Source organism: Cheilinus undulatus, linkage group 4 (genome assembly GCF_018320785.1).
Source record: "Cheilinus undulatus linkage group 4, ASM1832078v1, whole genome shotgun sequence".
Classification (NCBI taxonomy): Eukaryota; Metazoa; Chordata; class Actinopteri; order Labriformes; family Labridae; genus Cheilinus; species Cheilinus undulatus.
Genome location: NC_054868.1, coordinates 21,892,450 through 21,918,727, shown reverse-complemented (window position 1 = coordinate 21,918,727; position 26,278 = coordinate 21,892,450). Strand labels below are relative to the sequence as shown.

The following is a 26,278-nucleotide window of genomic DNA, read 5'->3' as shown; positions in this document are numbered from 1 at the left end:
GTTGATTTACCTGGAGCTCTGTGAAATGAATATGTACAAGGAATGGGGCAGTGATTTGGTCATTTGAGGTGCTATCAAACTCACAAGAATTCAATGATGGGAGTTTTTTGTTTTCTACATTTAGGTTGTAATTTTGCCTTAACAAACCATCTCCATGTGCGTCAGTCAACTTTGAAATAATCATCAAAATAGTCAAACTTATTTGGGATCATAAGCAAAATTTAAAATCAAACGAAAACATTAAAGGCTTTATAATTAGCCTTTTAAAGCATTTATTTGTTACCACTAGGTCTTGATATTCATTGTTTGATCTGTTCTCAACTTTTGGCTAAATGGAGCTTACAGGTCACAGTGATCCACCATGCTTCATGTGTGAACAGGTGACAGGCCCATGTATTAGACTTCACTCCTTTCTTCTCCAAGCATCAAAGTCAGAGGAAAAGCCCCATCAGGTTAACATTAGTCCTACATGTAAAGACTTAAATGAAGAGTTCATCTTTGATATTCGTTTGATATCTGCTCTCCGTTTGCTGCTTTGATCCTGCACTTCTCATTGGAAATTTGATACCACACTGACCCTTAGTGAAAAGAAGAGGATTGACAGATGTTTATCATCAACACTTTTAATTTCCACCATGTAAATGGAGATGGCTTTCAAGATCTTCCAAGATAATTTGTTGTGAGATATTTGAGGTAATAGAAAGAGGTATATATTACTGTTTTTGACTTCAGTTTGCCAGATTTGTCAATTTCTTTTGAGATCTGCACAAGGTCTTATTAATAATTCTTGGATGGGTCTTTACTTTGTTGTAACCGATTAAAGTAAGAAAGAACAGCCTCCCAACTTAGTTCTAAAAAGAAACAATGTGAAAATATAGCTTGAACTGCAACACATAGAGGAATACTTGCTTTTAAAAATATCATTGTGTATTTGAGTAACTCTAATACTTTTAGTTACCCTATTAGCAAACATTTTCTTCTTTTAGTAGGTCGAATTCAGGTTGACTGGCCCAGTTAAATATGATGAAAATGTATAATCTTATGGATATGGCGTCATGTAGGTGTGTTGGGCAAGCATCAACAAAGAGGCTGACTGTGTAATTCTTTAGGAGAGGAAAATGAAATGTTCATCTTCAGGTCATAAAGTTGTCTGCACTGATGAACTGCTCAAACTTTTGATGCATCTTAAATGTCTGTACTAATACAACAAAACCAGTCAAAAGAATGTTTACTCAGTGTGTATTCATTTTGGCATTAGGCTGTACTGTCACATCCAACCAATTGTGGTTTGGCTAGAAAACATTATTTTGATTGATTGGAACAGTGCTAAAATGCTTATGCTGTAAAGAAAATGATTAACCTTTTAATAGGAGACATTTGTGTGTCCTCTGCATGCTCCAAATCAGAGTTTCCCAACATCTTTGACCCCTAAAGAGTCATTAAAATATGACTGGCGTCAGGGATTTGGCCTTTTTGCTTGCCGTAGGCCAGATGTTTTTTTTTTTTCTGGAACCTAAGGATGCCCGGAAAATTCCCGCTTTTGCCCATTTTTAACAAATGCAGCAATCAGGCCTTACTCCAGTAACACATTTCTAGTTTGAAGAACTGTTTGGCTGATGAAGGTCTAACACCAAAACACTACGAGTATATTACATTTTGATTTTTTTCTTTTGAACTATTTGAAGCAAATAAATGTCAAAAGATGCTTCTTTCACCACCACGTAGGAGGGGAAGATTTACTTTTGTCCGCAAATACATTCATGTCGTTTGGAGCTTATAGGTCACTTAAGCTAATAGTCGGGATATTTTCCTGTTTCGCTGGTTGAATTTAGTCCTGTGTTTAGGTAAGGCTACATACTCGCACAGTGAATAACTGAATAACTTACCCTTACTTGGTAAAGTAGCTACCACATCCCCTCCACTCTGTCCTGGGAATGCTGTCAGCATCAGCACTGCTCACACATCTCGCGGTAACGACAAGAAACGCGATATTTCAGCGCTCCCCGCAAAGTTCTAACCAAAGCAGCACAGCGGCAGCAGCAGCGACCAAAACAGCAGCAATGGCCGCTTTCCGCAGAGTGGCAGCGCTGGCCGGTAAGCTTAACTTCTGGGCGGCGGCGAGAAACGAGCTCGCCGTTGGTAGGAAGACCGGTGAAAGAAGAGCTCGGAGGTGTCTGGCTGTCGGTACGTGTCTTGTAGCGGGAGGCGCAGTGGCACTTTACTTTTACAACGATATCATGACCGCCAGAGGCAGGAAGAGGATGAGGTGTCACAGCATCAACGGTCTGCTCCCGTCCATCCCGACCGTTGAAGCCAAGGAGAAGGTAGGAGGCTGCGTTTGACTACGGCTCTGCTTTTTAATGTTCCAACGAGGATTAAGTGACAAATAGAGGCTTAGTGGACTTATTGCAGATAAATTGTCGTCCCACATGGGCCTTCTGTGTGTAAAACAGTAAAGAAGAAACGACAGAACACTGTCAGAGGGCGCTGAGTATTTTCCACATCTTTTCCTTACTGAACTCAGAACCCGTAAAAGCAGTTTTAGGCCTGCTTCTGTTTTGTAGCCATGACTGGGCAGGCTATTTATGAGCTTGGTCGGATAAAATGTGTCATTCATTCCCAGCTCGCTTGGTGGAAACACTTCGCTCACTGTTTGGCTTGACTGCAGGACGGTGTGCGCGCGCAGATGCAGGAATGGCGCTCTCCGCTCGAGCTGGTGCTGAAATGACAGCCCGGATGTCGGTCAGTCAGTCAGTCAAGACACACAGCTGCGTGCCCACATCTGTCCAGAGTAACTGCAGGCACATTTGAATTTCAAAGCTAAAATTAAGTGCAACCATTGTGACTGTAGCAATAATTGTTTTCTCACATTATGCCTGATCAGTGATTAGTTGGTAGTTTCATCTTAAGTCACTTTAGAAAGGTAATAAGATCGCATTTTTCATGACATAACAACGTGTGCAGCACACTTCATTTAAAAACAATGCAAACAAATCTAGAAGGCTTATTTGGCCAGAGACCTTTCTTAAAATCATTACAACGCCTTTTATGGCGTACAATTCAGTTTTAACTCATACATATCATTGTAACCTATAAATCTGTGAAATCAATTCGAAGGACAAATAACATCTAAACTAGAACCACAACTGAGAGTGTTTACTGTTATTATAATAAGTAGGCATTAGTTGTATACACACTTTCAAAAGCTATATTGGTTTAACAGGATAGACAGTAGTAGAAACAGCAACAGTTTTTGGAACAAAAGCCTAAAATATTTATACCTGATACTTACAGCCATTTTATCGTTTGTTAATAATGATAGAAATTTTCATATCAGCTTATACTGAAAATTAACTTCTTAAGCCAATCACTGCCAATACCCATATCATGCCGACAATATAGTGCATGCCTATTTTCAACTAGTTAGAGATTTGTAATTAGAGATCTTTTTCAAGCTTTCCCCTGTTTTGTCTCCATCATGGAATAATTTTAGATTATGATCAGTCAATGAGAGAGAGCTGTCAGTTTGCAAAAAAACAACAACAAAGCCCCCCCCCCCAAAAAAAAAAAAAAAAAACATTGTCACAAGCAGTTGGAGATCCCGGAAAAAATGCACAGGGCCATGTTAAAGTTGCTGATTTAGATTTTTTTTTTTTTTTCTTGACAAAACTACCAACTTAAAAAATGACTACTTGACGCTCCCAGACAAGTGGATATAGCTAGTTAAGATCAGTAGAGCCACCCTGAGTAAGATCTTTTCTCCTTGATCCCAGTCAAACTTGACTGTTGTTGGGTATCTGCAGAGTCTTGTCTTATGTATTTGATCAGCTCCTGTGGGCACATTAAGGTGGAAATGGAAAAAGCTAGAAATGTATTTAATGTGATGTACATGCCTATTTAATATGTATTTGGGGCAGTGGAACAACAGCTGTTTTGGAAGCCCATTGTGATGACCTGATACTGTGGTTTACTTTTTATTTTTTCCGTAACGGAGACAGCCTAGAACTTGTGGTTCATAATCCCATCAGTAAGGTCAAGTATGTTGATTGTTTCTATAAAGTTAGATTGAAGTTTATATGAGATGCTGCGATGAAGGGAGCGTGTTGCCACTCACTTTATTAGCATGAGAGTCCATAGGAAGAGCAATAGCCACATGACTGTGGAACAGGATATTTCCAGTGGGAAAAGGAGAAAGAGCAGCCATCTGTTTCTCAGCTAATTTATTATGAAGGAAATCTGAATAATTAGGTTTAGAGTAATCATGAGAGCTCACCTGCAGGAGAACAAACCAGCAGGTAAACGAAGGTTTCACCTGAAAAGAAGATTACAGTTAAATCTAAAAAATACTATTATCAAGTGGGCTTTACTTTTCATCCCTTGTTATCTTGTTTTCCTGTTTTTAACCCTTAGAGCTCACGCAGCACGGATCCATGCCACAGGCACATCCTTTATAAATTACTTGGTAACGTCATAGACGCTAACTTGGTTTTTCCTATGAAAGCTCTTCGTTGTGCCTGTCTAATCATGTTCTCCAGAACTTCGGAACTTCGGTGACTTTTCAGGGTGTTTGGAGATTAAATTCACAGCGTTACATCCGATAATAAGCTCCTTTTCTTCCATCTGTAATCCATTTTTGATCATGTACTTTGGCTTTCTTCAGTGGGCAGTGCCATTTTTGTTGACATGCAATGCATTGTGGGAGTTGTAGTTGGCCAGTTGCATCTCTACTGCTTAGAGGAGTGGCACAAATGAATCTAACTGCAAAAAAATGCATGGACTTTTTCTTTGTATATATGTGGATATTTTGAAAACTGTTAGTCATGGTATGTTTATTTCTTCACTGTTTTGTCCCCAAGAGATGGGAGAACAAGTCTGTGCAAAGAAAAGGCTTAGTCACTATTGTTAACTGTGTGTTTTCAATAAGAATCGGTGAGTTTCAAATTCTGATTTATTTTTTTCTTTTGTCTTTAGAGTCCTATATCTTTTTTTAAAATTCAAGTGACATTACTGTGTTAGATATATTCTTAAATGATGTTTTATAAGCTTTTTAAGGCAAAAAGTCCAGACAAGGCATGATGGTGAAAAAAATAGCTGTGAGCTCTAATGGTTAATATGGATCTATGGAATTTGTTACATGGAACTACTTGATTTGAGCCTAAAGGTTTCAAAAGTACAGGATGGACAAGACTAAATTTAGCTTGGGTTAACAAGCCTTCAGAAAGTAATTTGGTCCTTATTCTGTATGGCCATGCTATATATAGAATGACTTTATGTCTGTTTGGCCACTGAGCACCAGTGACTGCATATGTGATGGCGATGGCATAAACAGAGTTCAGTTACTTAGCTCATTTTGTTTATAGACCTAACACAATTTAAAGTTTGAGGATGAACAACTTTACAAATTTCAGCCTTTAAAAAACACTTTAAAGTGTAAGAAATGATGATGAATAAATTAAAGACTTTAGCCTGAGTAGGTCCATTAAGCTTAACTCCACAAACTTCTTTGTTCTTACAAATGCGCCCAATATTGGCTACTGATACATGCAGATTTTTCTTGCCAAAATATCAGCCCTAAATATGGGCAGAAATGCTCATATCTGTATCACCGATAACTCACTTTTTAAGGTAATATCTGCCAATACTGGTATCATACCAATAATACTGTGACATACATCCCTAATTTTCGCTGACATTCAGCTCAAGTTTTGTTTTATGACAATAAAGAAAACTTCTTATTCACCGCTTTGAAATTGTTAGGGCAGAAAATGTTTGTGACCCTTCTAGTTGCTGGTTGAATCTGCTGGGACCTTTTCTGGACAGTGGCCACTAGATTTCACTGAATTTAAATAACTAAACTTGACAGCAGACAGGACAAAAAAAAGAACTGAAATTTGGAGAGTTAAAATCTAAAGGAATTCAGGCAGTGGACCAAAAGCTGCCACCTTGAATGGCGAGCGCTGTGCTGCCTGAGGGGAAATCACTGGAGCATCTGCTCTGCAGCCAAGAAAACAAGACTAGACGACAGTAACAAGTCTAGCTGGGCCCACACAGCATTGAAACTGTAAAAGAGCACAGTGTACCAAAGACAGTCCGATTTGAAAGGACTACAGTTTCATTCCTTTTTACACCAAGAAGCTTCCATTACATACATCAGGTTGTACAGCATGCATGTGCACTGAGCTGCCTTTGCAGAACTTCGTAATCTTCATTCATTAGTGCGAGTTGGAGCCATGGGCATCTTTGCTCTTTCACTTGATTACAGTGCATTCCTATGAAGCTGAGTGCTCATCTCCTATTCATGCCTTCAAAAGCCCCCTTGGTGAAAGCAGCATCAAAGCTTTATGAATGAATCTGTGTGTGCTCATTAGCATGTTAGCTGAGCTGAGCAGGAACATCGGTGCACTGGGCCCCGCAGCCAAACAGGTTTAAATTTGGAAACCTCTCCACTAATTACACAGCTCCATACTGCACTATCTGTTGGCTTAGCAGCTTTCCTACACTGCAGCAAATCAGGCTGAAGCCCCGGCTCCTTACAGAGAGAGACAGAGACAGAGGGGGAGACGCTAATTAAGTAGAAAAGTGACAAAGTATTCATGTGTTTTTTTTCTTGTGTGTTCGCACATGCCCCTGTGTTCTAGCTATGAATTGTGCCAGAGGTACTTTCTCTTTATAATCTCAGAGAGCTAAATTGAGACAGTCGAAGCCAAAAATAGACCATTTCCTCATTACTGAGGTTCAAAAGCAGTGAAGAGGCAATTCCACTTGAAATTCAGTGTGAGAGGGAAGAGAGTTTGACTGTAAAGGAGGCCAGAGTTAAGGGAATCACATTCACATAGAATGAAATTGGGATTATTTTAAAGCTGCAACTCACACTTGTTTTTTATGATCAATTATTAGGTTGACTATTCATGTGATTAAATGATTATTCTTTTGGTCTATCAAAGTTTTAAATTGAAGAAAAATGAGGATGTATATTTCCCAAAGCCAAACATGATATCCTTCACTCTTTTGACATCTAAAGCATATTCAGTTCAGTGTCAAAGAGGAGTAGAAGCTGTCTTGTTGATGTAGATTTGTTACTTTTTTCTAAAAGCTTTGAATGATTTTGATTGAAAAAGACTGAAATGGAGAGAAACACTGTAACAATGGCAGCTGATTTTGCATTTGTGATGAAGAGGCTGCATTTTTTGACAAATGATGAGCGTTGGGTCTTTATAACAATATGTCCAAGAGAACGGTCTTGGCCTGCCCTCTTTGTGAAAGGCATGGAGATAACTTTGGTTATGAATTGGCACTATGCAAACAGTCACTGATTGATTGATTGATTGTTTGACTGATTTCTTAATTACACACATCTATTTGAAGAGCATTATAAATTACTGTACACCTCTCAATAAAACCTAGTACCCTTGCTTCCCTATGCTGCTTTGCTAAAGCTACTGTAGACAATGTTGAGAACAGAAGCATCCTCTACTTGAAAAAGTACTTGATAACTCCATATATAAATCACAGCAAACATTATTTACAGAAATATGTCCTGTCCAAATGGTATTTTTGTGCACACTGGGTAATACTGATAACTGCAAATTGCTTTCTTTCTAATCAGTCTTTGCAATTACACTGCACACTGCACTCCGGTCAGCCTCCGCTCTGCTCCACTTGAGTTATGGGCCAGATCTATTTTCAGCACCAGCCACTGCTAAAACGCATCAGTCCACATAGGGACAATCAACCCAAACAGCTAGAAAAACTTGCAAAGCATCCGGTCAACTTCAACATAAAACACAATGCATTGATCCCTGATAGTAAGTCATCACTATATCAACTATATCATATATATCATCAGAGGTGGAAAAGTACCAGACCATATTACTCAAGTAAAAGTACTGTTACTTTAGTTAAAATGTACTTAAGTAGTTGAAAAGTGCTGCTCTATAGATCTACTCGAGTAAAAGTAAAAAGGAAGTTATAAGTTTACTCAGAGTATTGAGTACTGAGTGGCTCCTTGTGATCCTCAAAGGATGTTGAAGGTAAAATATGATCTTTCTTTAATGTGCAATATAAATGAAAGGATATGGGTCTCTAACAAGGTTGTTTATTGTAAGGTGTTACTTAACCTAAAGTGAAATGCAACAGGATAAAATGTGGGATAATTCTCTGGATTTATGCTTCTGACTGTCATGTGTTATGGAAGTTAGATTTGTAACCATTTTCTTCTTGTTGGCAGAAAGCTTAGATGTCCTCATTTTGTTTTTTTTATTGAGTTTTTTTACTCAGTACTTTATGCTTTTTGAAATATAATTAAGTACAATACTTTCCTCAAAATATACTTAAGTAAAAGTAAAATGACAAGTAATGATTTTAAAAAGCACTTAAAATGTACAAGTACACAAAAAAGCCACTTAATTACAGTAACTTGAGTAAATGTAATGAGTTACTTTCCAGACCTGTCTATCATATACCACAGGGGTTTTCAAAGTGTGGGAGAGTGAGCCTCCCCTAAGAGAAAATTATTCATTCAGTGGACCCCCATAAAACCCCAAAAAGATTCAGACTGAAAAAAAAATATATATATATTGTCAAACTTTAACAATTTTTAACAATATATTTTTGATACTTTGGTCTGCAAATGTTCTTAAACATCTGTCTTTCCCAGGCAATCAGTTGTTTGGCTTCAGTAATAAATGTATTGCCAATACTACCTGATTGTTATGCGCTTCGCTCTTATTTAGTGGGAACCTAATAAGTTTTCATCTGTACAGTTGATGCAGGATTGCATAACAGCAGACCATCCTCCACTTTCTGCCTTTCTTGGTACTTGCTTTTGATCAGTGCTGGTGCACTGATCAGTGAGCGAAATTCCTTTAACTTCCTGTTAAAAATTCCCCTAGTTTGGTCACTAGACTTTTTGCTCAGTCTTAAGATGACCCCAAGATTTACACAGCCTCATGCTGTCAATAGCTTGGATCTTTGCAAATTAAAAACTGTGACTTGAGCATCACCAGGATCAATGCAGGAAAATCCTAACTTGAAAAGTTGACTCTATAGCATAGTCCCTATAGTAACTGTAAGTCTATCCATTTTGCTCCATGCACAGCAGAATTTAGATCACCTTTTCTCTGGTTTCTGGTTCCGCGTCTCCCCTGAAGTTCTGTGGCGCCCCCCAGGAGAGGCCCGCCTCACACTTTGAAAACCGCTGTAAATATCCCTTTCTGTGGCACGAGCTACAGTTCATCTGTTGATTAGTGGGTCACAGAGCTACTATGGCACCACTGATGAAAAAAAGTCAACTTCTGATGTAGAAAACCACAGAATTTTACATGTAACACTTCTTTTGTAGAAAACATAGACCTTTAAACGTCATAATGTACTCAACCATGGTGGAATACAGGATACAGAACGCTCTAGAGCGCAGCTCAGGAGTAGTACGTGGATTATAGTCAGAACACCATAATCATGCCATTTTTTTCTGGAAACGGCCTGAATGGTAGTGGATTTATTTTCAAACATGACCATGACTCTAAGCAGAATGCTAATGCAGTGAAATAATTTCTGTGGGGAAAAACAACTGATAAATGATAAAAAAAATACAGATAGTGCTGTAAGTAGCTAGATAGTTTGGGATCATAGGGACAGGGAAATAAATAAAAAACTGCAGAAATGTGAAAATAATATTTAAAAAAATGATTAAAGATTACTTAAGAAATCTAAAAGACTTTCTCTAGACGTGCTCAAGATGCACTAAGTATGGAAGTCACAAAGAGCCAACTTTTGCCTGTGGAAGACATCTTTATTTTACTTTTATTTTGACACTTTGTAAATTATGAAAAAAATTAGTGATAAAATGGATTATCATTAAACTCTAAACAAAAAGGCGAATGATGGCCCAAGACTTTTGTATTTTGTATGTACTTTTGTATTGCTGTGTATGTCTGGCTCTATATAAAGCAGTTGAGCGTATTGTTTTTTTCTTTTATCTGCAGGCACGTTCCTTTGACTTTGAGGAGGGGGACGTGTACATGTCATCCCATGAACATCGCTTCCGCATGTTCAGCTCAGTAGAGTATGAAGGGCAGCTGTACATGACTCCGCAGAACTTCATTGAGTCAGTCACCATGAGCGAACCAAGAAGTAAGTCACATATTTAAAATGAGCTCTTGTCGATTGATATCATTCCGATTAAAGTTTATTCAACAAGTCTGAGAATTGTTGCTTTGATAGAAATTAAATTTTCTTATTGAATAATTTCAGTTAAGTAACACTTGAAGTTCATTTTGACTGGTTTTCATCTGGTAATAACATGCTACTGACAACTTAAATTCCATCGAGAATCAAGCACTTATAGATCACAGGGATCACAGAACACATGCATGTTGATTGGATGGAAATAACTGTTTAAATTTCCATCTTAGAGTTTGAATGATTTCAGTTACATTTTAACATCAATAAGTGTCATAATTAAATGTGATATTTTTAGCTTCCTGGTATTGATGTCTGATAAAGTTGCAGATCTTTTTTATTAAAACAAAGTTTAGTTCATTTGTTTAGTTGATAGGGGGCATGCAAAACAGAGCTGCTGAGCCAGAGTTAGCTATGAAGCTAATTTACATCTGTAGTCCCTGGGCAGGAAGATGTAATAACTACACAATACAAATGATAAAAACGAACATGCTAGCGTTCAAAACAATACAAGCTCAACAACAGTTCACCACTTAAAAACAACATACTTAAAACTGCATTTAATTGTCTGTAAGATTGATGCATTCAGAGGTTTACATGATAGTTTTTCTTAGTCTTAGAACACTTTGAAGTCCTATTTTTAAACAGGTCTTTGCCATTTCTGTCAGCCTGCTGCCAGTAGTAACAGATTAGACTGGCCAGCCAGCCTCAAAGCAGATGGCTTTACAGCTATTGTTTAGTCTGAGGTTCAAGTTAGTCACACGCACGCACGCACCCACACATGTACACACCTGCCACACTTCCTTACTTGTCCACATTTCTGTTTTTTATGCTTTTTCTGAACAACTAAACTATCTACAACTAAAACTTTTAAGTGTCTCATTGCTATCAGAAATGAAGTTATCAGAAATATCTGTGAAAAAATCTCTACCGTCAGTGTTTTGTGATTGTTGCGTGCAAACTGTGCACCTGTATGCTTATGTTTACATCAACCCTGGCCCAGTGACATACGATACAGCCACACATAACCTCTCAGCAGCCGACATCCTCTAATGCTGCCTTTGAAGTTGAATTAGATGAACTTTGTTGTATAAAACAGAACAAAAGTAGTATGTGCTTTTACTGGGACATTCCACCTACTACAAAGACAAGCACAGGGCACTTTAGACGCTACAAATGGGCCTGTGATGATGACAGTGTATATACAGCGAGTGTGTCTGCACGTTTTAGTGTGTGTGTGTGCCTTTTGTGACTGTACCAAGCACATTAAGACCCATTTCTACATCATACAGATGCTATCTGACCAAGCCCACCCAAACTCTCTCTTCTCCTGTTCCCCTTCTTCTCTGCTCTTTTGTCTCGTTCCTGGCAGACAAGCGGCCCTGGAGGTCCCTGACCAAACAGGTGGGAGACACAAGCTGAATGCTTATGTTGCTGCCATCTGTTACATGTTACATCTGTAGCAGTCCTTTGAAACCCTGCAACATGAACTCATGATTTTGCAACACCTGATGAAGACTTGTTTAAGGTTTACTAAATGTTTTGCTTGTAGAATTGGTGTATTATTGTGATCATCATCATCAGAACAGAAGATCATAAGTAAAGGACCTCTGTCCTGAGTTTATTAACCACTTGAGTGGTTCAGAGTTGCTGCTGGGTTGCCAGGTCAAGTCAGGTCACTTATTGCTTAGTCATATTTTAAGAATGTAGTTTAACTCTTTCACAAACATTTTTGGATGTTTATGACTTAAATAGATATGAATCTAGAAGAATTTAACAGATCTGTTTATTTTGCAATACACGTCACTGTTTTTTTTAAATGTTCCCTAAAAAAATAAATATGGGTCAACAAATAAGCTGGTATGAAACCCTTTTTTTGTTTCCACAAAGTGATCTGATTGGACGAGGGTCGTTTTGTGGGTGCTGATAAAAAATTACATAAATGTGGTTTTAACCTTTGGTTTTTAATGCTCACATAATGGTAAAATATAGCAATTGAACACAATGAAGTATTTTGATAAACAGTGTGTGGGATTGTTGAATTCTTTCCTCCTTCTCCATCTCCTGGCATGTTCTCTGTTTCTCTCTATTTCATTGGTTGAAGTTTAAAGGTTTGTTGGTTTGCTGTGCACATCATTAAGGTTGCTCTAAACCATGTTTTTTGTACATATTGGTCAGGAGCTGGAGAAAATTCTCACGGAGACTCCCCCAGTATGGAGAGGATCCTCGAAGCTGTTCCGCAACCTGAGAGAACGAGGTTTGACAGAGTACACACACATACACCACTCCCGCCTCCACCACCACCATCACCACCCCACCCCCCCCCCCCCCCCCGGTAATAAACATGACACAATCAACATCTACAAAATATACTCAGAAAAAGCTTTTGCAAATGCACCTTGATTACTTTTGCCAGCACTAACACTACAAACACATTTAGCACATTTTTGAATCCAATTTTAATGCTCTTTGAGGGAGTAACTAGCAGTCACCAATTTTAAAGAAACACAAAATACTTGTACCCCAATGAAAGGATACGTGCTCAGTGAATAGACCTCAGTCTCTATTGTGTCCCCATGCATTGCTGATAAGTCAGCCAAATACAGATTAAGAAAATGAAACTGAGACTTTTTAGCTCTAAACTGTCTGTCATGACATAAATGATGTTGTTTCTTTGGTAACATCTTACAGTACCAACTTCCTCAATCTTCTTTCAAGTTGCTTTATTTACATTTGAGACTGCTCCGCATGCTGAAATTTCTGTGCTCTTGTTGGTAAACATCACTGACATTATCGAACAAATCATGGGACGCAGGACAAAAATCAAACATGCTCAACTTTCTGTTGGGGGGTCGTGAGGAGTGTCCTTGATTGTTGTTATTTTGACACTGGACATGAGATGAATCAACAGAATTTTTGGGCCAATGGGTCCTAAAACTCAACAGCTGAAGGTGGGGTTATAATCGTGTTGAAAACAGGTAGACTAACCCAGCCTTTAAGCAGACCCATGATCTGTATATGAGATCTTCAGAAAGCACACCCATGCTAACACTAGGGATGGGTGATGTGGACTAAAAAATTTATCACGATATTTTGCTGTATTTATTGTGATAACGATATAAATCACGATAAAAAATAGCACCATTCAACACAACCTTTTTGGCTAGGTAAAATGTATCCAATTGGCTGCTTAACTACACCAGCTACATATAAATAAAGATATATAAATATATTTATTTAAATAGATATCTATTCATTTAGGGATAATTTAGTAAAAAAAACTATGTTGCCTCTACATTTAAGAGATTCAAAGAGAAATTTAGTTGGAAATAGTACAAAGAATGTTCCAACTTCACACATTATTAAACATTTCAGTATTAGCATTAAAAATTGACCCTAAATTAGAAGTATTACATTACTGTTTCACCTCCATATGGCCCATCCTGGATATGTCCTGTTTGCCTCTATCTCTAGTGTTTAAATCTAAAATGCAGTCTGATATCCTCTTTTAAGTTTGGAGGTTCCTTCAGTGGAGCAGAGCTGCCAGGCTCCACCATGTTTGCTTTTACAGAGATAAGTCATTTACTGCAAGTCCAAGTTGAAAGTCTTGTTGTGAAATTAATAAAAATAAGTAAATTTGATACATTTTTTTAACTAAGTTTGATTAAGTCCTTGATGTATAATTACACTGAAGCTTATAGTGTGGTAGTAGTAGTAATAGTCACATTTTCAGATATAATACATACGGTGTGGTGCTTTAATGTTTATCTGTCCCTCCATCATACACTTCTGTCTGTCTGTCTGCTGTCTGTGAGGTGTCTACATTAGACACACACCTATGCACCTAACAGACAGAACCCACAGCGCTGATAAAAATAAGCATGCGTCATGTTATCTATCATATTATGTACATTCTATGTTGTTGTAAATGTTACAATATGCAAACTTTATAGAAAATCTACATGAGATGCGAGTTTACTACTCATATCTTTCTAAATATTACACAAAGCGCTCCGTTATTTCCTTGTATAAACAGTGGGGCCGTGCGTAATTTCCACTGCTGTGAAACGGAGGAATAGGGGATCATAAAATAAAGCACACTGTGCAAATTACCGTTGTCTGCTCCACGTCTGATTTCCTCTAACCAAACCATTTCTAGATAACGGAGGTAGCTCCTCGTTCAGCAACAAACTCATCCTCTGTTTTAACTCCACCTTCGGCAATGTTTGTTACGTTTCTGCACGTGAGTTACGAGTGCGTCACAGTTGATGACATGTATGCGCGACGATCAGAGACATATATGCCATCAACCATAGTATATCGTTATTATTGTTGAATGCCATTTTCTCATCGTGGAAAGTTTTTTTTCGCGGTATATCACAAACGATAGGATATCGCCTATTCCTAGCTAACACCCTATCACATGACCCCTCAAGGGCCTCCCACTTAGCTATATTGACAGATGGAATAAAAAGCACATTGAAGGATAGCGGATCAGTCAGTAAAAGTTTAAAGTTTGAAATGCTTTGTGGTTTACTTTGCTCCATAAATACACTCATGATACTGATGAAGAATTTAAAAGTGATAGACTGATATTGTTGGTTCTCATTTCTCTTCCTTTTGTATATGTGTAATATAGCTTACCTGCTGGTGTGTGACTAAATAGTGCTTGTGAAAATGTGTGTGTGTCACTGCAGGTGTCTCTAATCCGGGGTTGGAGTCGTGCTGTCCCTCCTTACAGCCAAACAACCTGCTAAAATAACTAAAAATAAAACCTCTCCTTTCCTCTCCTTCATATGTAATAATCAGCTTGAAAGTGAGAGAGATGGAAAGCTCCTCTTTAATAGTGTACATAATTACACATACAGGGAATGTTACTCATAGCACTCCATTTCTCCCCCTACCAAGACAATGTTTTCTGTTTGTGATAAGTATGTGGATGTAGGTCTGTGTTACATTTAAACATCAGTCATCACATCATTATGCATCATTTAAAAAAAAACACATTTAAAAGGAGTCAGAAGATGATGTGATACTGACAGATTAAAGGAAGTGTAATTAGAATAGAGAAAAAGCAAGAAAGGAAAAAAGAGGGGATGCACTTTATTGGATTTTTGCTGATATGCAAATATTTCCAAACTTAATTCAGCTGATACTGATATACAGTGCTTAACAAATTTATTAGACCACCCTAACCCTAACCAGAGTAAGGTTTATGTCACAGCTGCCCTAAATTAACAGCATTGGTAATTACCAAAATCATTTTTTATGTTTTTGCAATAGTTAATACACCAATATGTAGAACCGAAATTATATTTTTAATGCTAAAATATAATTAGTATAATTCTTATCCATGAATTTTCAAATTTACTGATTTACAAAAAAAAACTGAAAAAATAGTAAAGCACATTATTATTTCTTGATTAATATGTCAAATTAGTTTTAGTGGTTGAATGTTATGCTTAATTTCTGACTTCTCAGAGAAGACCAGTGAGCCGGCTCAAACTTGGGTGAATTCAGTTTGAAATCCCTCATTCCTGTTCAAAATGGTAAAACGTGGAGAGCTCACTGAAAATGAAAGAGTCCGCATTAAAGCACTTCATGATGCTAGATGGTCTCTGAGACAAATATGACAGGTGGTCTAATAAATTTGTTAAGCACTGTATACACTCCCCTTTTTTACAGTAATAAACACCATCAAACTCTGTCTCTGATGCAAAGAGAGGCTGAGTCAAGCAGAGCCGAGAGAGGAGCAGGGAAGTGGACGGTCTGATAGTTTGTTTTATGTTTGGGGCTTTAATCAAAATGTTGAGGGCTCACAGTGGGCCCTCTTAAGTTGTTGCGCTCTAGGCGACCACCTTTACCTGATAGAACAGTTGAATATTTTACCAATTTTAAGGATATGCAGTTTACTGCTTATATGTACAGCTGATATTTCAAATGTAAATATCATCTGCAATATTTAAATTTTAGGTAAATATCCGTCATGCTGATAATATTGTGCATCCCTAAAGCAAGAATACAGAAAAGGCTAAAATTACAAGAGAAATAAAAAAGAGCAGGGACACAAAGAAAAGACAGAGCATGATAGTAAGCCTGTCCTGAGTCCTCAAGAGGAAGACATTGTATTTATATACACTGCATGTCTATTCAGAGTATTGTTGGCATATTTCCAAGACCACACACACAATCACATAGACATGTATTCACTGTCTGCATGCAGTAGTTCCTCTCTATGTGCTCTTGTTCATTTTTATTACCTTTAACCCACTCATTTCTTTTACAGGTTCGCTTACAGTGTGTACCTTGTATAATGTTAATAATTTGTATGTGTATTTAACTGGATGTGTGTGTATTTGACTGGATGTGTGTGTTTTTGCGTGTGTTTGTGTGTCTGCTGATGTCAGTACATGCTCGTCTGTTCATGCCATGATGAGCGAGGACAGTTAAAATCCACAGGATGGCTTTGGATTTCTGAGAATGACAAAGGAATGCACACAGCTGCCAAACACTGTTGACTATATGTGTGTGTGTGGGTGTGTGGGTGTGTGTGTGTGTGTGTTTAAAATCAGTTGTATTTATGATTACAGAAGAATAAATGTGTGTAATTTAGATGTCCAGTGTGGTGTTACTTAATAATACTGTGATTAGAAAAGTGCTCATATACATAATACAGCCCCACTTCCAAATAAGTTGGGGTGCTGTATAAAATGTAAATAAAACAGAACGCAATGATTTGCAATCACATGAACCCATGTTTTATTCACAATAGACACAACATGGACTCAGTGTACCATGTTGCCTTGCATTATGCCTCTGGTCTTGGTTTTCACACCCATCATGGTGTTTTGTATGAGAAATGTGTTTTTTTTTTTTTTCAACTAATACAAGCAATAAATCATTCTATATTATAACCAATACATTCAGTTAAACTCAGGTCAGACTGACTCATATTTCAAATTTGAAATGAATTGTTGTATTCTCATTTTGGTTAAGAAAAGATATCACTGGCGTCGGGCCAAAACCTTGTATCTCCAAAATCTCCAATTTTCAAGGAACGAAAAAAAAACCTCTGTATCTTTCAAATAATTTCACACTGACTGGTCATAGTCAGCATTGTTTTGATTCTTTATATTGCTTTAAATTTGTTAAAACCTACCGACAGATGTAAAGGTGGCCAATAGCACTGATTTATAAAAAAGAATTGGTTGGGGCTACCAACAGGCTATAGCTACAGCCCCAACAAGTGGTGGGCGGGGCTTGGATGAATTGACTTTCTACTGAGTTGAAGTGACACAGTTGGATCAACACTGTCAAATAACTTAAACCCTGAAGACCCCATAACTAAAGATGGGCCAAAATTACACTTTGAGAGTGAAAATCAACCCTGGAATGTTTAACCATAGATATAAACACTCCAGTTTTTGCTGTGTAGTTGAAATGTTCATCAGTTTGTTATACAGCATTTATTGCTGAGAGTGTGTTAGTGTAAGCATGTAGCATGTATCTGAGAAACCTGAGTGGTGTCAAAATGTATCTCCTGCTCTTTGCAGAGAGCTTGGGCTTCAAGCTGAAAAGAGAATTCGGTTCCAAATCAGCTCCTCTACACAAAGCAGCCGAGCATCAGGAAAACACTAAGCTCACAGTGGCCTTAACTGGTGTCATGTTCACCTACACACACACACACAGGCATGGGGAAGCAGTCTCCCGTAACACTCAAGCGAGTCACCCTGAACTATCTGAGCGATCAGACAGAAAGCGAAACAGAGGGAGAGAGGGATGAGATGGAGCTACAAAGATTCCTAAATGGGCCCGAGGCAAGAAAGGATCATCTCCTGAAACATTTTTCACTCGCTTATCCAAACACGCACACATCCAGCCCCGCCAGCCGGTGTCTTTACTTTGGGCACTTGGGGTGTAGAAAAGAAACGGTGTGTGGCCAAATGGCTGTTGGCGGCTCAGCTCAGAAAGACACATTTTAAGATGCTATCTTCATGAAAGGAAGGATTATGTGTGTGAGTGTGTGTCAGGAGGCCCTTGCATTTTGAACATCTGTAAACATTGTGTGTGTAGGGAGGTGTGTTCAATGTGACCTTTTCTTTAACTCCCTCTGTCTCTGTCTTATTACAGGCATCATCTCATACACAGAGTATCTGTTCCTGCTCTGCATCCTGACAAGTGAGTCAGTTTAGTGTCTCTACTCAGCCTTCACTTTATCCCCACTTCTACCTTTTTATTCTGTGTTTCTAGCTTCACTTGGACAGTCTCAAGACAAACAATGTTAGCTAAGGTACATGACAGAAAGCAAACCTAGGCCCACCCAGATTTTAACAAGAGGCAATTATAACTGCTGGGTTTCCCCTTCCCCTTGGGGTAACACAGAAGTTAAGAGAAGACGTAGAGTAAGAAAAGAATACCTCTACTTAAACTCTCAACACTTAAATCGAGACAGGAATGCAAGGTCATTACAGTTTTCACTTTTCATTAGTTTTTATTAGTGATGCAAGATACTGGATTTTTGCCAATATCTGATATGTTGTAATTTGCAAAATATACTGTATTCATAATCAGCATCGTCTTGGTATCAACAGTAGTAAGTTTAAAGGAGAATTATGTGTATTGTCAGAAATGTCCATTTCTGCTGATATTTTGGCAAAAACAATCTGCCTATATCAGCTGTAACTATTGAATGTACAAGCAAATAAGTAAGTGAAGTTTTAGGCTAGACCAACAAACCTACATCAGCTGAAGTGTGTTTCTTCATCTATCATCATCCTTACACTTTGAAGTATGTTTTAACTACTGAACTTTGTAAATTTGTTCAATGGCAAACTTAAATTTGTTCATCCTCAATGTTGTTATCTACATGGGTATCAGCTAAATATTGGCATTTCAGGTATTGGGAAAAAAAAACAAAAAGTTATATATATATATTCTTTGTTTTACTTGTTTAAAAAAATGTTCATGTCTGCCCCTCTCCTATTTTAAAAATGCCTATAACAATGCCAGATTTGTCTTTTTTTAAGTGCTTTAATCCATGTGTAACTGCAAAATAAATACATAAAACCAAAGAGAGAGAGAGATTTTCAGCAAACTAAAGAGGAGAAAAATTACTTTTCGTCCACATCAAAGGACAGGTTATCTGTGTTCATTTTGACAGCTATTTAAAATGTAGTTTAATTTCAAATGTAAATGTTCCTTAGTTATAGTCTAATTTTAGACAAAAACAAAAATATATTTTTTCAGTTCTGGTCAATAAAAAGCCCTCTTGTTTTAGTCTTTTCTCCTTCTTAAATTAATGTTACTATAAAACACACAACTCTCTCAGCTCTGCTTGTGTTTTGACAAATCATGTGTTCGATAGAGAAGTATACACATTTTAGTGTATGTGTGATGTTGTATCAATCATCACGGAAGATTCATCTTTATAGCTGCTTGATCAATTTAAATGTTAAATTCATGAATATTTTTTAAAGAACTTTGATTACTTTATTTTTGACAAAGTAGTTAAAAAACAAAGTGCTTTACATAGTAGCACCTCCTTTGTGTTTATGAGTTTCAGTGATTATTATAAATGAAAGGCTTTATAGATAGCAAAATGTTCAGTTGAAATGTCTGCATTTGCTGTGGTTATAAACATCCATGTACTAGTAATCTGAAATTGGTAGATCACCAAATACATGTGATCAATAAGAATCAGGTCGAGTGATTTAAAGAATATGAATGTTACCTGATTTATCTGTACTTCTCCAGCCTGCTTGTGACACTTTAGTGCTATTTCTGGATTTAGAAATTGCCTTTAACACACAAGCAAGCACACTCAGTCACTCCATGTGCTCTACTCTCTGTCCTCCAGAGCCCCACGCTGGCTTTAAGATTGCTTTCAATATGTTTGATGCAGACGGCAACCAGATGGTGGACAAGAGGGAGTTCTTGGTGGTGAGTCTCTGATACTGAGAAAAAATAAATCCTGCCATTATTTCTCAGTGAAGGAAATTCTTAATGAAGATATTGACAAGGTCAGATACTGGTGCGGATGTAACGATCTTAGCTCCTATTCTGTACCAGTGTTGGGTGGCGTTACTTTTGAAACTTACTCGTTAGATTACTGTGGTACATACTGAGAAAAGTAACTCTTTACGTTACTGCGTTACCTATTTCTAAAACTAACGCGTTAGAGTACTTTTGCGTTACTAAATATTAACACCCTTAAGCCACTTGTTCCACTCTGGTTGTAAAAATGACAGATAAAGGCCGCACGTCTGCATTTGAATGTGCAGACTCTAATGCCAATGTAGAGCCTAATTTACAGCCCATAATCTGTGCAGCCTGAGAACACCACTAACAGACAGGAAAACTTTTACAGCTCTTTAACATGCTCACAATCTGACAACAAGCTGAGCAGAAGCAGACAGAAACACTCAAATACTGTGCGTAATAAGCGCATAAATGGAACAGCTGCACAGCCGATTCAATAAAAGCAAACGGAGCTTTTAAACTTACGTTTCACCTCGATGCTGTTCTTGTCCCTTTTATCCAAAAATCCATCATAATGGGGATAATTCCACAGTGTCATGCTTTCCTCTGTTATCTCATTGGCTCAACAAGCTAACAATGCACGTGTAATGGTACAGAATGTGTACCTTCTGCTGGTATGGCTTTAAGTGCCAACCTGACAACAGCAGGAGAGAAGGACAAACAAGTGCTTCAAGGAGCCTGCTTTTTTCTTTCTCTCTTTTTGAAGCCATGGGAAAGAGAGGAAATTTGGGATTTTTCTTTCAGTAACAGATTACTTGTATGAAAATGTAAAATGTAAATGTAAAGGGATTACTTGAAAAAAACTAATGCGTTATGTTACTCATTACAACAAAAAAGTAATCTGAGTACTCTAACGGATTATTTTGTACCGCGTTACCCCCAACACTGTTCTGTACCATGTTAGTTGCTACTGCAGAGTATTCTTTTGTACTTCTAATTTTTGCTTTGTTTGAATGCATAAACAATTGGTGCTACTTTCCTGGGTCTTTGAGAGCAGGAAAGAAAATGATGACCACTTACTCAACAGACTAAGTGTAATTAATGACACCAAAAGATTCCTTTCTGATGTGATTCAGTATTGATTTGTGACCATGTGGCATTTCAAAAGTAAAACTACTCTCTTAATCATGTTGGAAAAGGCCACTACTTGAATCAAAGACCAGCCTCATAGACTGAACCAGCCCGACAGACAAAATGATGTTGTAACTAAACTTAAAAACTTCAACAAAAAAATTGATGATGAGATCCTGGTTTGATCTCTTGTCACAGCTTCAAGAGATCTTCAGGAAGAAAAACGAGAAGAAAGGGCGGAAAGGAGATGCTGAGAAGTCGGCACAGTTGGTAAGAAAGCTGGTAACAAAGGAAAAGGGTTTGTTTATATACGAGGAGAGGCACTTATGTATGAATGATAAATGCAACTATTCAGCTAAAAGATAAGGATTTTTATAGCCATGGACATCAGCTCTTCAGCTGTTATCAGTGTGGTACATTTCAAATACAAAGATGCAAAATATTTGGAGGCCAACAGTTACATGTTAACATAAATCTTAAGTTACTCCTCTTTCTAAACAGCATTTTAATACAGCCACAAGTATAATGTGGCACAACATCTCTTCTATTTTAGATAAATGTGTGAAGAGATTGTTGTGCCAAACTGTGCTTGTGAATGTATAAAAAATGACACATCATCATCCAAGCTAATCATCATGTGTATAAAACAGGTTGAAAGTAAGTTTAAACCCTTCATGTATACTATGTGAGTGCATGCAGCCACATAGAATCAGTTATTATGAAGTAATTTCTCATCAGAGTTTAATGTGAAGTTAACCCTGTTGTGTATTTGTTTGATCAGATACACTCCTTAAAGATTTTGTCTTTTTCAACTCCTCTGTGATGACTATGCAACACGGAGCACCTTCCTTTTTTGACTGAATCATTCAAATACACAGCTTTCCACATTATTATGCAAATTTCATTTTTCTCTTATTTTCCTAAATGACAGTCAGAATATTTTTTTTAAGTCATCAGCCGCTAGAACATAATTCATATGTTTTTGAACAAACTTCATACTGATAACCAATATTTTTTTTTTTAATGAAAACCTCAAAAGGCACTGTTCCACATTATTAAGCACAACAGAGTTTTAAAAGATTTTATAGGTTGTGAAGAACTGAAAATGGTCATTCATTGAATTTGCAGCATTAGGAGGTCATATTTACTGAAATCAAAAGCTATTTCAATCAAAAACATCTTAACAGGCAAAGTTACATGTTAACATGTAGATAAAGGGATAAGTTTTTTATTTGGGATGCCATGATTGACTGGTAACCAATCATTATCTGCCGATTTTCATTAAAAATGCGTGTAGATTGGAAATAACGCTTGTTATCACAGATCACCAAAACTGATCACCTGTGGTTAATAGTAAAAGTATCTACAGATGAGAGAAGTTCTGAGTAGTTATGTAACTGAAATTGGCAGTCGATAAGTATGAAGCACTTAAGCATTGTGGACAAAATTAAACCAAAACACAACATCTTTGACTGTCAGCTAGAGAAAAATTCCATCAGCTTGTGTGCTGCTTCTGTCGCTACAGCAGGACAGACATAATCGTTCTCCATTTAAAGCAGTTGTAGTAAGATCTCCAAAATTTTGTTGTGAGTCCTGCTGTTTGAAAATAATAAACTGTGAATAAAATGTTTAAACACATTAAACATTTTACTCACAGTTTTGTCCAATAAAACATTGATTTGAAGGAGCCTAATGAAACTGTTTCATTGTAATTTGAATTCTTAGAGATTTGTTATTATCTGTTTAAAGCCATAAAGAGCTGTTATTCTTGGATCATTAATGAATAGTTAGTGGCTCAAATATTTGCCTCCTCTTGTCAGTGAATAACACAACCCTTTGTTAAAATAATTGCAGTCTTGCAAACTAAAAATGCACTTTTATTCCCACACTAGAATGTATTATCACTTATTTAAAAAGATTTAATGAGCTTATATGTTAATGACTTAACCCTCATAGTATAAAACCTTACAATTAAATCTTCTCATGAAGTGATAGTTTGTGCATTTATTTCTCTAAGGCAACTCTAAGTCCTGCAGATCTTTCCTGCTAAAGGTATCATTACGGTAGATATGATAAGTGATTTAAAATGAAAACAAATCAAAATGAGACAGATTTGTCATTTTTCTGCTTACAGTTATGCAAATCATCGCCACTGGGAAGATCAGTGTTGTGATGCACAGTGTTGTTGTAGAATGTAATCACAGCCGTGTTGAAAATGACACATCCCTCTGCAGAGTGTATCCACAACCTCTTTCCTTGCATGTACTAACATGTTTTTACCTTCTCTCTTCTTTCCCTCTAAATGCATGCTCTGTGCTGCTCTCTCTCTCTCTCTCTCTCATGTCTCTCTCTGTGTGTTAGAGTATGCAGCTCTATGGATATCAGGTTGCCCCCATGAACAGCGTATGTATCCAAAACCATAATCCTTTAGCCTCCTCTCTGCTCGTCTTTAGATGGGTAAAGAAATGGGTTGAAGGATGAACAGGGAGCTTTAGATGTTAACACAGGCTATATGACCAAAAATGGCAGCACAGCTCACAATTTTATATGATAGCAGTGGAAACTTCCATGCAACGGTATTAAATGGGTGGAAGACAGATAATTGATTAACAACAGTTCTTTGTAAAATGATGCTATTTTGATATTGTAAAAATGGTCTCTTCTTGTCTTGTTATGGAGGCTGCCATAGGTTGTGAGTTCAGTCATTCAAACTTACCTCCCTAACATGAAACCCCTCACACAAGGCATTTCCAGTGAGTTGAGACAGCATTGCTCAGCACCTAACTCTGCATCCTCCTTCTTGAGTAGGAGTACTCTGATCAATCAAAGCGGCACCTCATAAGGTGTATTTACTTAACAGAAAACCAATGTTTTGTCTTTATTCAGAAATATTTTATAATGAGGGAGAAATGGACTCAAAGTGCACTTCCATGTTTGCGCTGAGGCGGTACAAGAGCGCTTGCGCATCTATGGATCCCAGAGCCCAAGTGCATTCTGGGACTTCCAGCTCGGACACCGAAGTGCACCTTTTAGTGCGGTTGTCCCTCATTAAGAGAAATTTTAAATGAAAACAAAACGTCAGATTTCTATTTAGTTAATGTGCCTTGTGAAGTGCTATTTTTATTGTGCAGAGTCCTTAATTCAGAACAAGAAGTAAACAGCAAAGCTGGGCAGCGCTGGTCTGTACTGCTTCACATTGTATTATTAGTTTGGTTGAGAGCCCCCTAACAGAGTACTGTGCGTTTAACTCCTGGATAATTTATGTTTAAAGAACACACAAATGTAAAGTGACTTTCTTTAGTTGTTTGAAGTGTCTTTCTTATCTAACAGTGGTGACAAAATTTAGAAGTCGCATTTCCTGGTTGCTGTTTTTGAAATTTTAGACAGAACTTGCTAGCCTTTTTCATCTGAGTTAGATCCTTATACCAAGCTAGCAAGAAAGCACAGAAGAATTTCTTGAAAATGATCTGTTTTTCAATTTTTTAAGGGTTTTTCAATCTTTCATGTCCTAAAAAAACTCACTGCCAATGACGGCCAAATGACAGTTATTTGAATTGTAAAATAAGGCGATGTAGTGGATTGGAGGAACTGGAACTAGCATTATTTTTATTTTCAGGCACGTTTTGAAAAAAAGCTCATCTTACTTGCAGTACACAACATGCTGGTTAGTCAACAAATCAAGCAAAAATTTTTTTTTTTCTTTTTAAAAATTATTTTTTTCAAGGCCTGTTAGATGTACAACCCAAATTCCAAAAAGTTGGGGCACTTACTAAAATGTAAGTAAAAACAGAATGTAATCATTTACAAATCTCATAAACCCATATTTATTCCCAATAGAACATAATCAATACACCAGATGTTGTAACAGACATTTTACCATTTCATGAAAAATTATTAGCTAAATTGGAATTTGATGGCGGCAACACATCTCAGAAAAGTAGGGAAGGGGCCATGTTTACCATTGTGTAGCATCTCCTGTTCTTTAAACAACAGTCTGTAAGTATCTGGGAAGTAAGGAGACCAGTAATGGAGTTTTGGAGAGGAATGTTGTCCCATCTTTGTTTTTTCTTGTTTAACTTTAGCTGCTAAACAGTCCTGGGTCTTCATCGCTGTTTTTTAGGGGCACTCTGCAGATGAAATATGAAGGCCTTCTCTGAAAGACATGTTTTCTGGATGGGAGCATATGTTGCTCTTAAACCTTCCCAGATGTAAAAGCTACCCACACCTTAAGCAAAAATGCAACCCCAATCAATCAGCGATGCAGGTTTTTGAACTGTGCAATGATAACAAACTGGATGGTCCCTCTACTCTTTAGTCCACATCTCACAGCGTTTGTGGTTTTCAGAAACACTCGAATTTGGATTCATCTGACCACGGAACAGTTTTCCATTCACCTTAGTCCATTTTAAATGAGTTTTGGCCCAGAGAGGAAAGCTGCATTTCTGGATCATGTACACAAATGGCTTCTTTTTTGCATGACACAGCTTTGACTTGCAATTGTGGATGGCACAGCAAACAGTGTTGACAGACACTGATTTTTGGAAGTGTTCCCGAGCCCATGTACACTGTAAATTCTAATAAGTTAAGTTTACTTAAAAGATTTTAGGAAACCGATAACCTTGGGAAAAGTAAGTAAAAGAACTTAATTGTGTCACGTAGAGTGAAATTATTATATCTGAGTAAGCTGTACTTCTTTTAAAGTTGTGAGCACTGAAAGTATCTCAGTATAGTTAACTTCAAATCAAGCTATTACAACTAAAATTCTTTGAGTCAAATTAACTTAATATATTCCACCAAACAAGTGGGCATTACTTGACATTAGTAATAAACTACACTTAGTGTATCTAAGTGTAATCCACTTCAATAGAGTTGACAGAAACTCAATGAAGATAAGTCACATGGACTTCAAAAAATTAAATCATATTGAAAAGATTACAAACAAAAGCTTTACACTTAGCGGAATCAACGGCAACCTTCCGTAGTGATTTCC

At 37.3% G+C, this 26,278-nt stretch overlaps 1 protein-coding gene across 6 annotated transcripts in view; it reads left to right on the top strand.

The window, feature by feature from the left end:
- Positions 1 to 2,028: 2,028 nt before the first annotated feature.
- Positions 2,029 to 26,278, top strand: part of micu3a (mitochondrial calcium uptake family, member 3a) — a 46,874-nt gene continuing 22,624 nt past the window's right edge. For 3 of the 6 annotated variants that reach the window (XM_041784202.1, XM_041784197.1, XM_041784198.1), the window contains exons 1-8: positions 2,029 to 2,324; positions 9,984 to 10,131; positions 11,552 to 11,583; positions 12,358 to 12,436; positions 18,310 to 18,357; positions 20,036 to 20,118; positions 21,487 to 21,558; positions 23,650 to 23,691. In XM_041784202.1, the coding sequence (XP_041640136.1) occupies positions 2,061 to 2,324; positions 9,984 to 10,131; positions 11,552 to 11,583; positions 12,358 to 12,436; positions 18,310 to 18,357; positions 20,036 to 20,118; positions 21,487 to 21,558; positions 23,650 to 23,691 (768 nt within the window). In that variant the 5' untranslated portion in view covers positions 2,029 to 2,060. The remainder of the gene's footprint in view (positions 2,325 to 9,983; positions 10,132 to 11,551; positions 11,584 to 12,357; positions 12,437 to 18,309; positions 18,358 to 20,035; positions 20,119 to 21,486; positions 21,559 to 23,649; positions 23,692 to 26,278) is intronic. The other 3 variants (XM_041784203.1, XM_041784199.1, XM_041784200.1) reach the window with 1 other exon arrangement.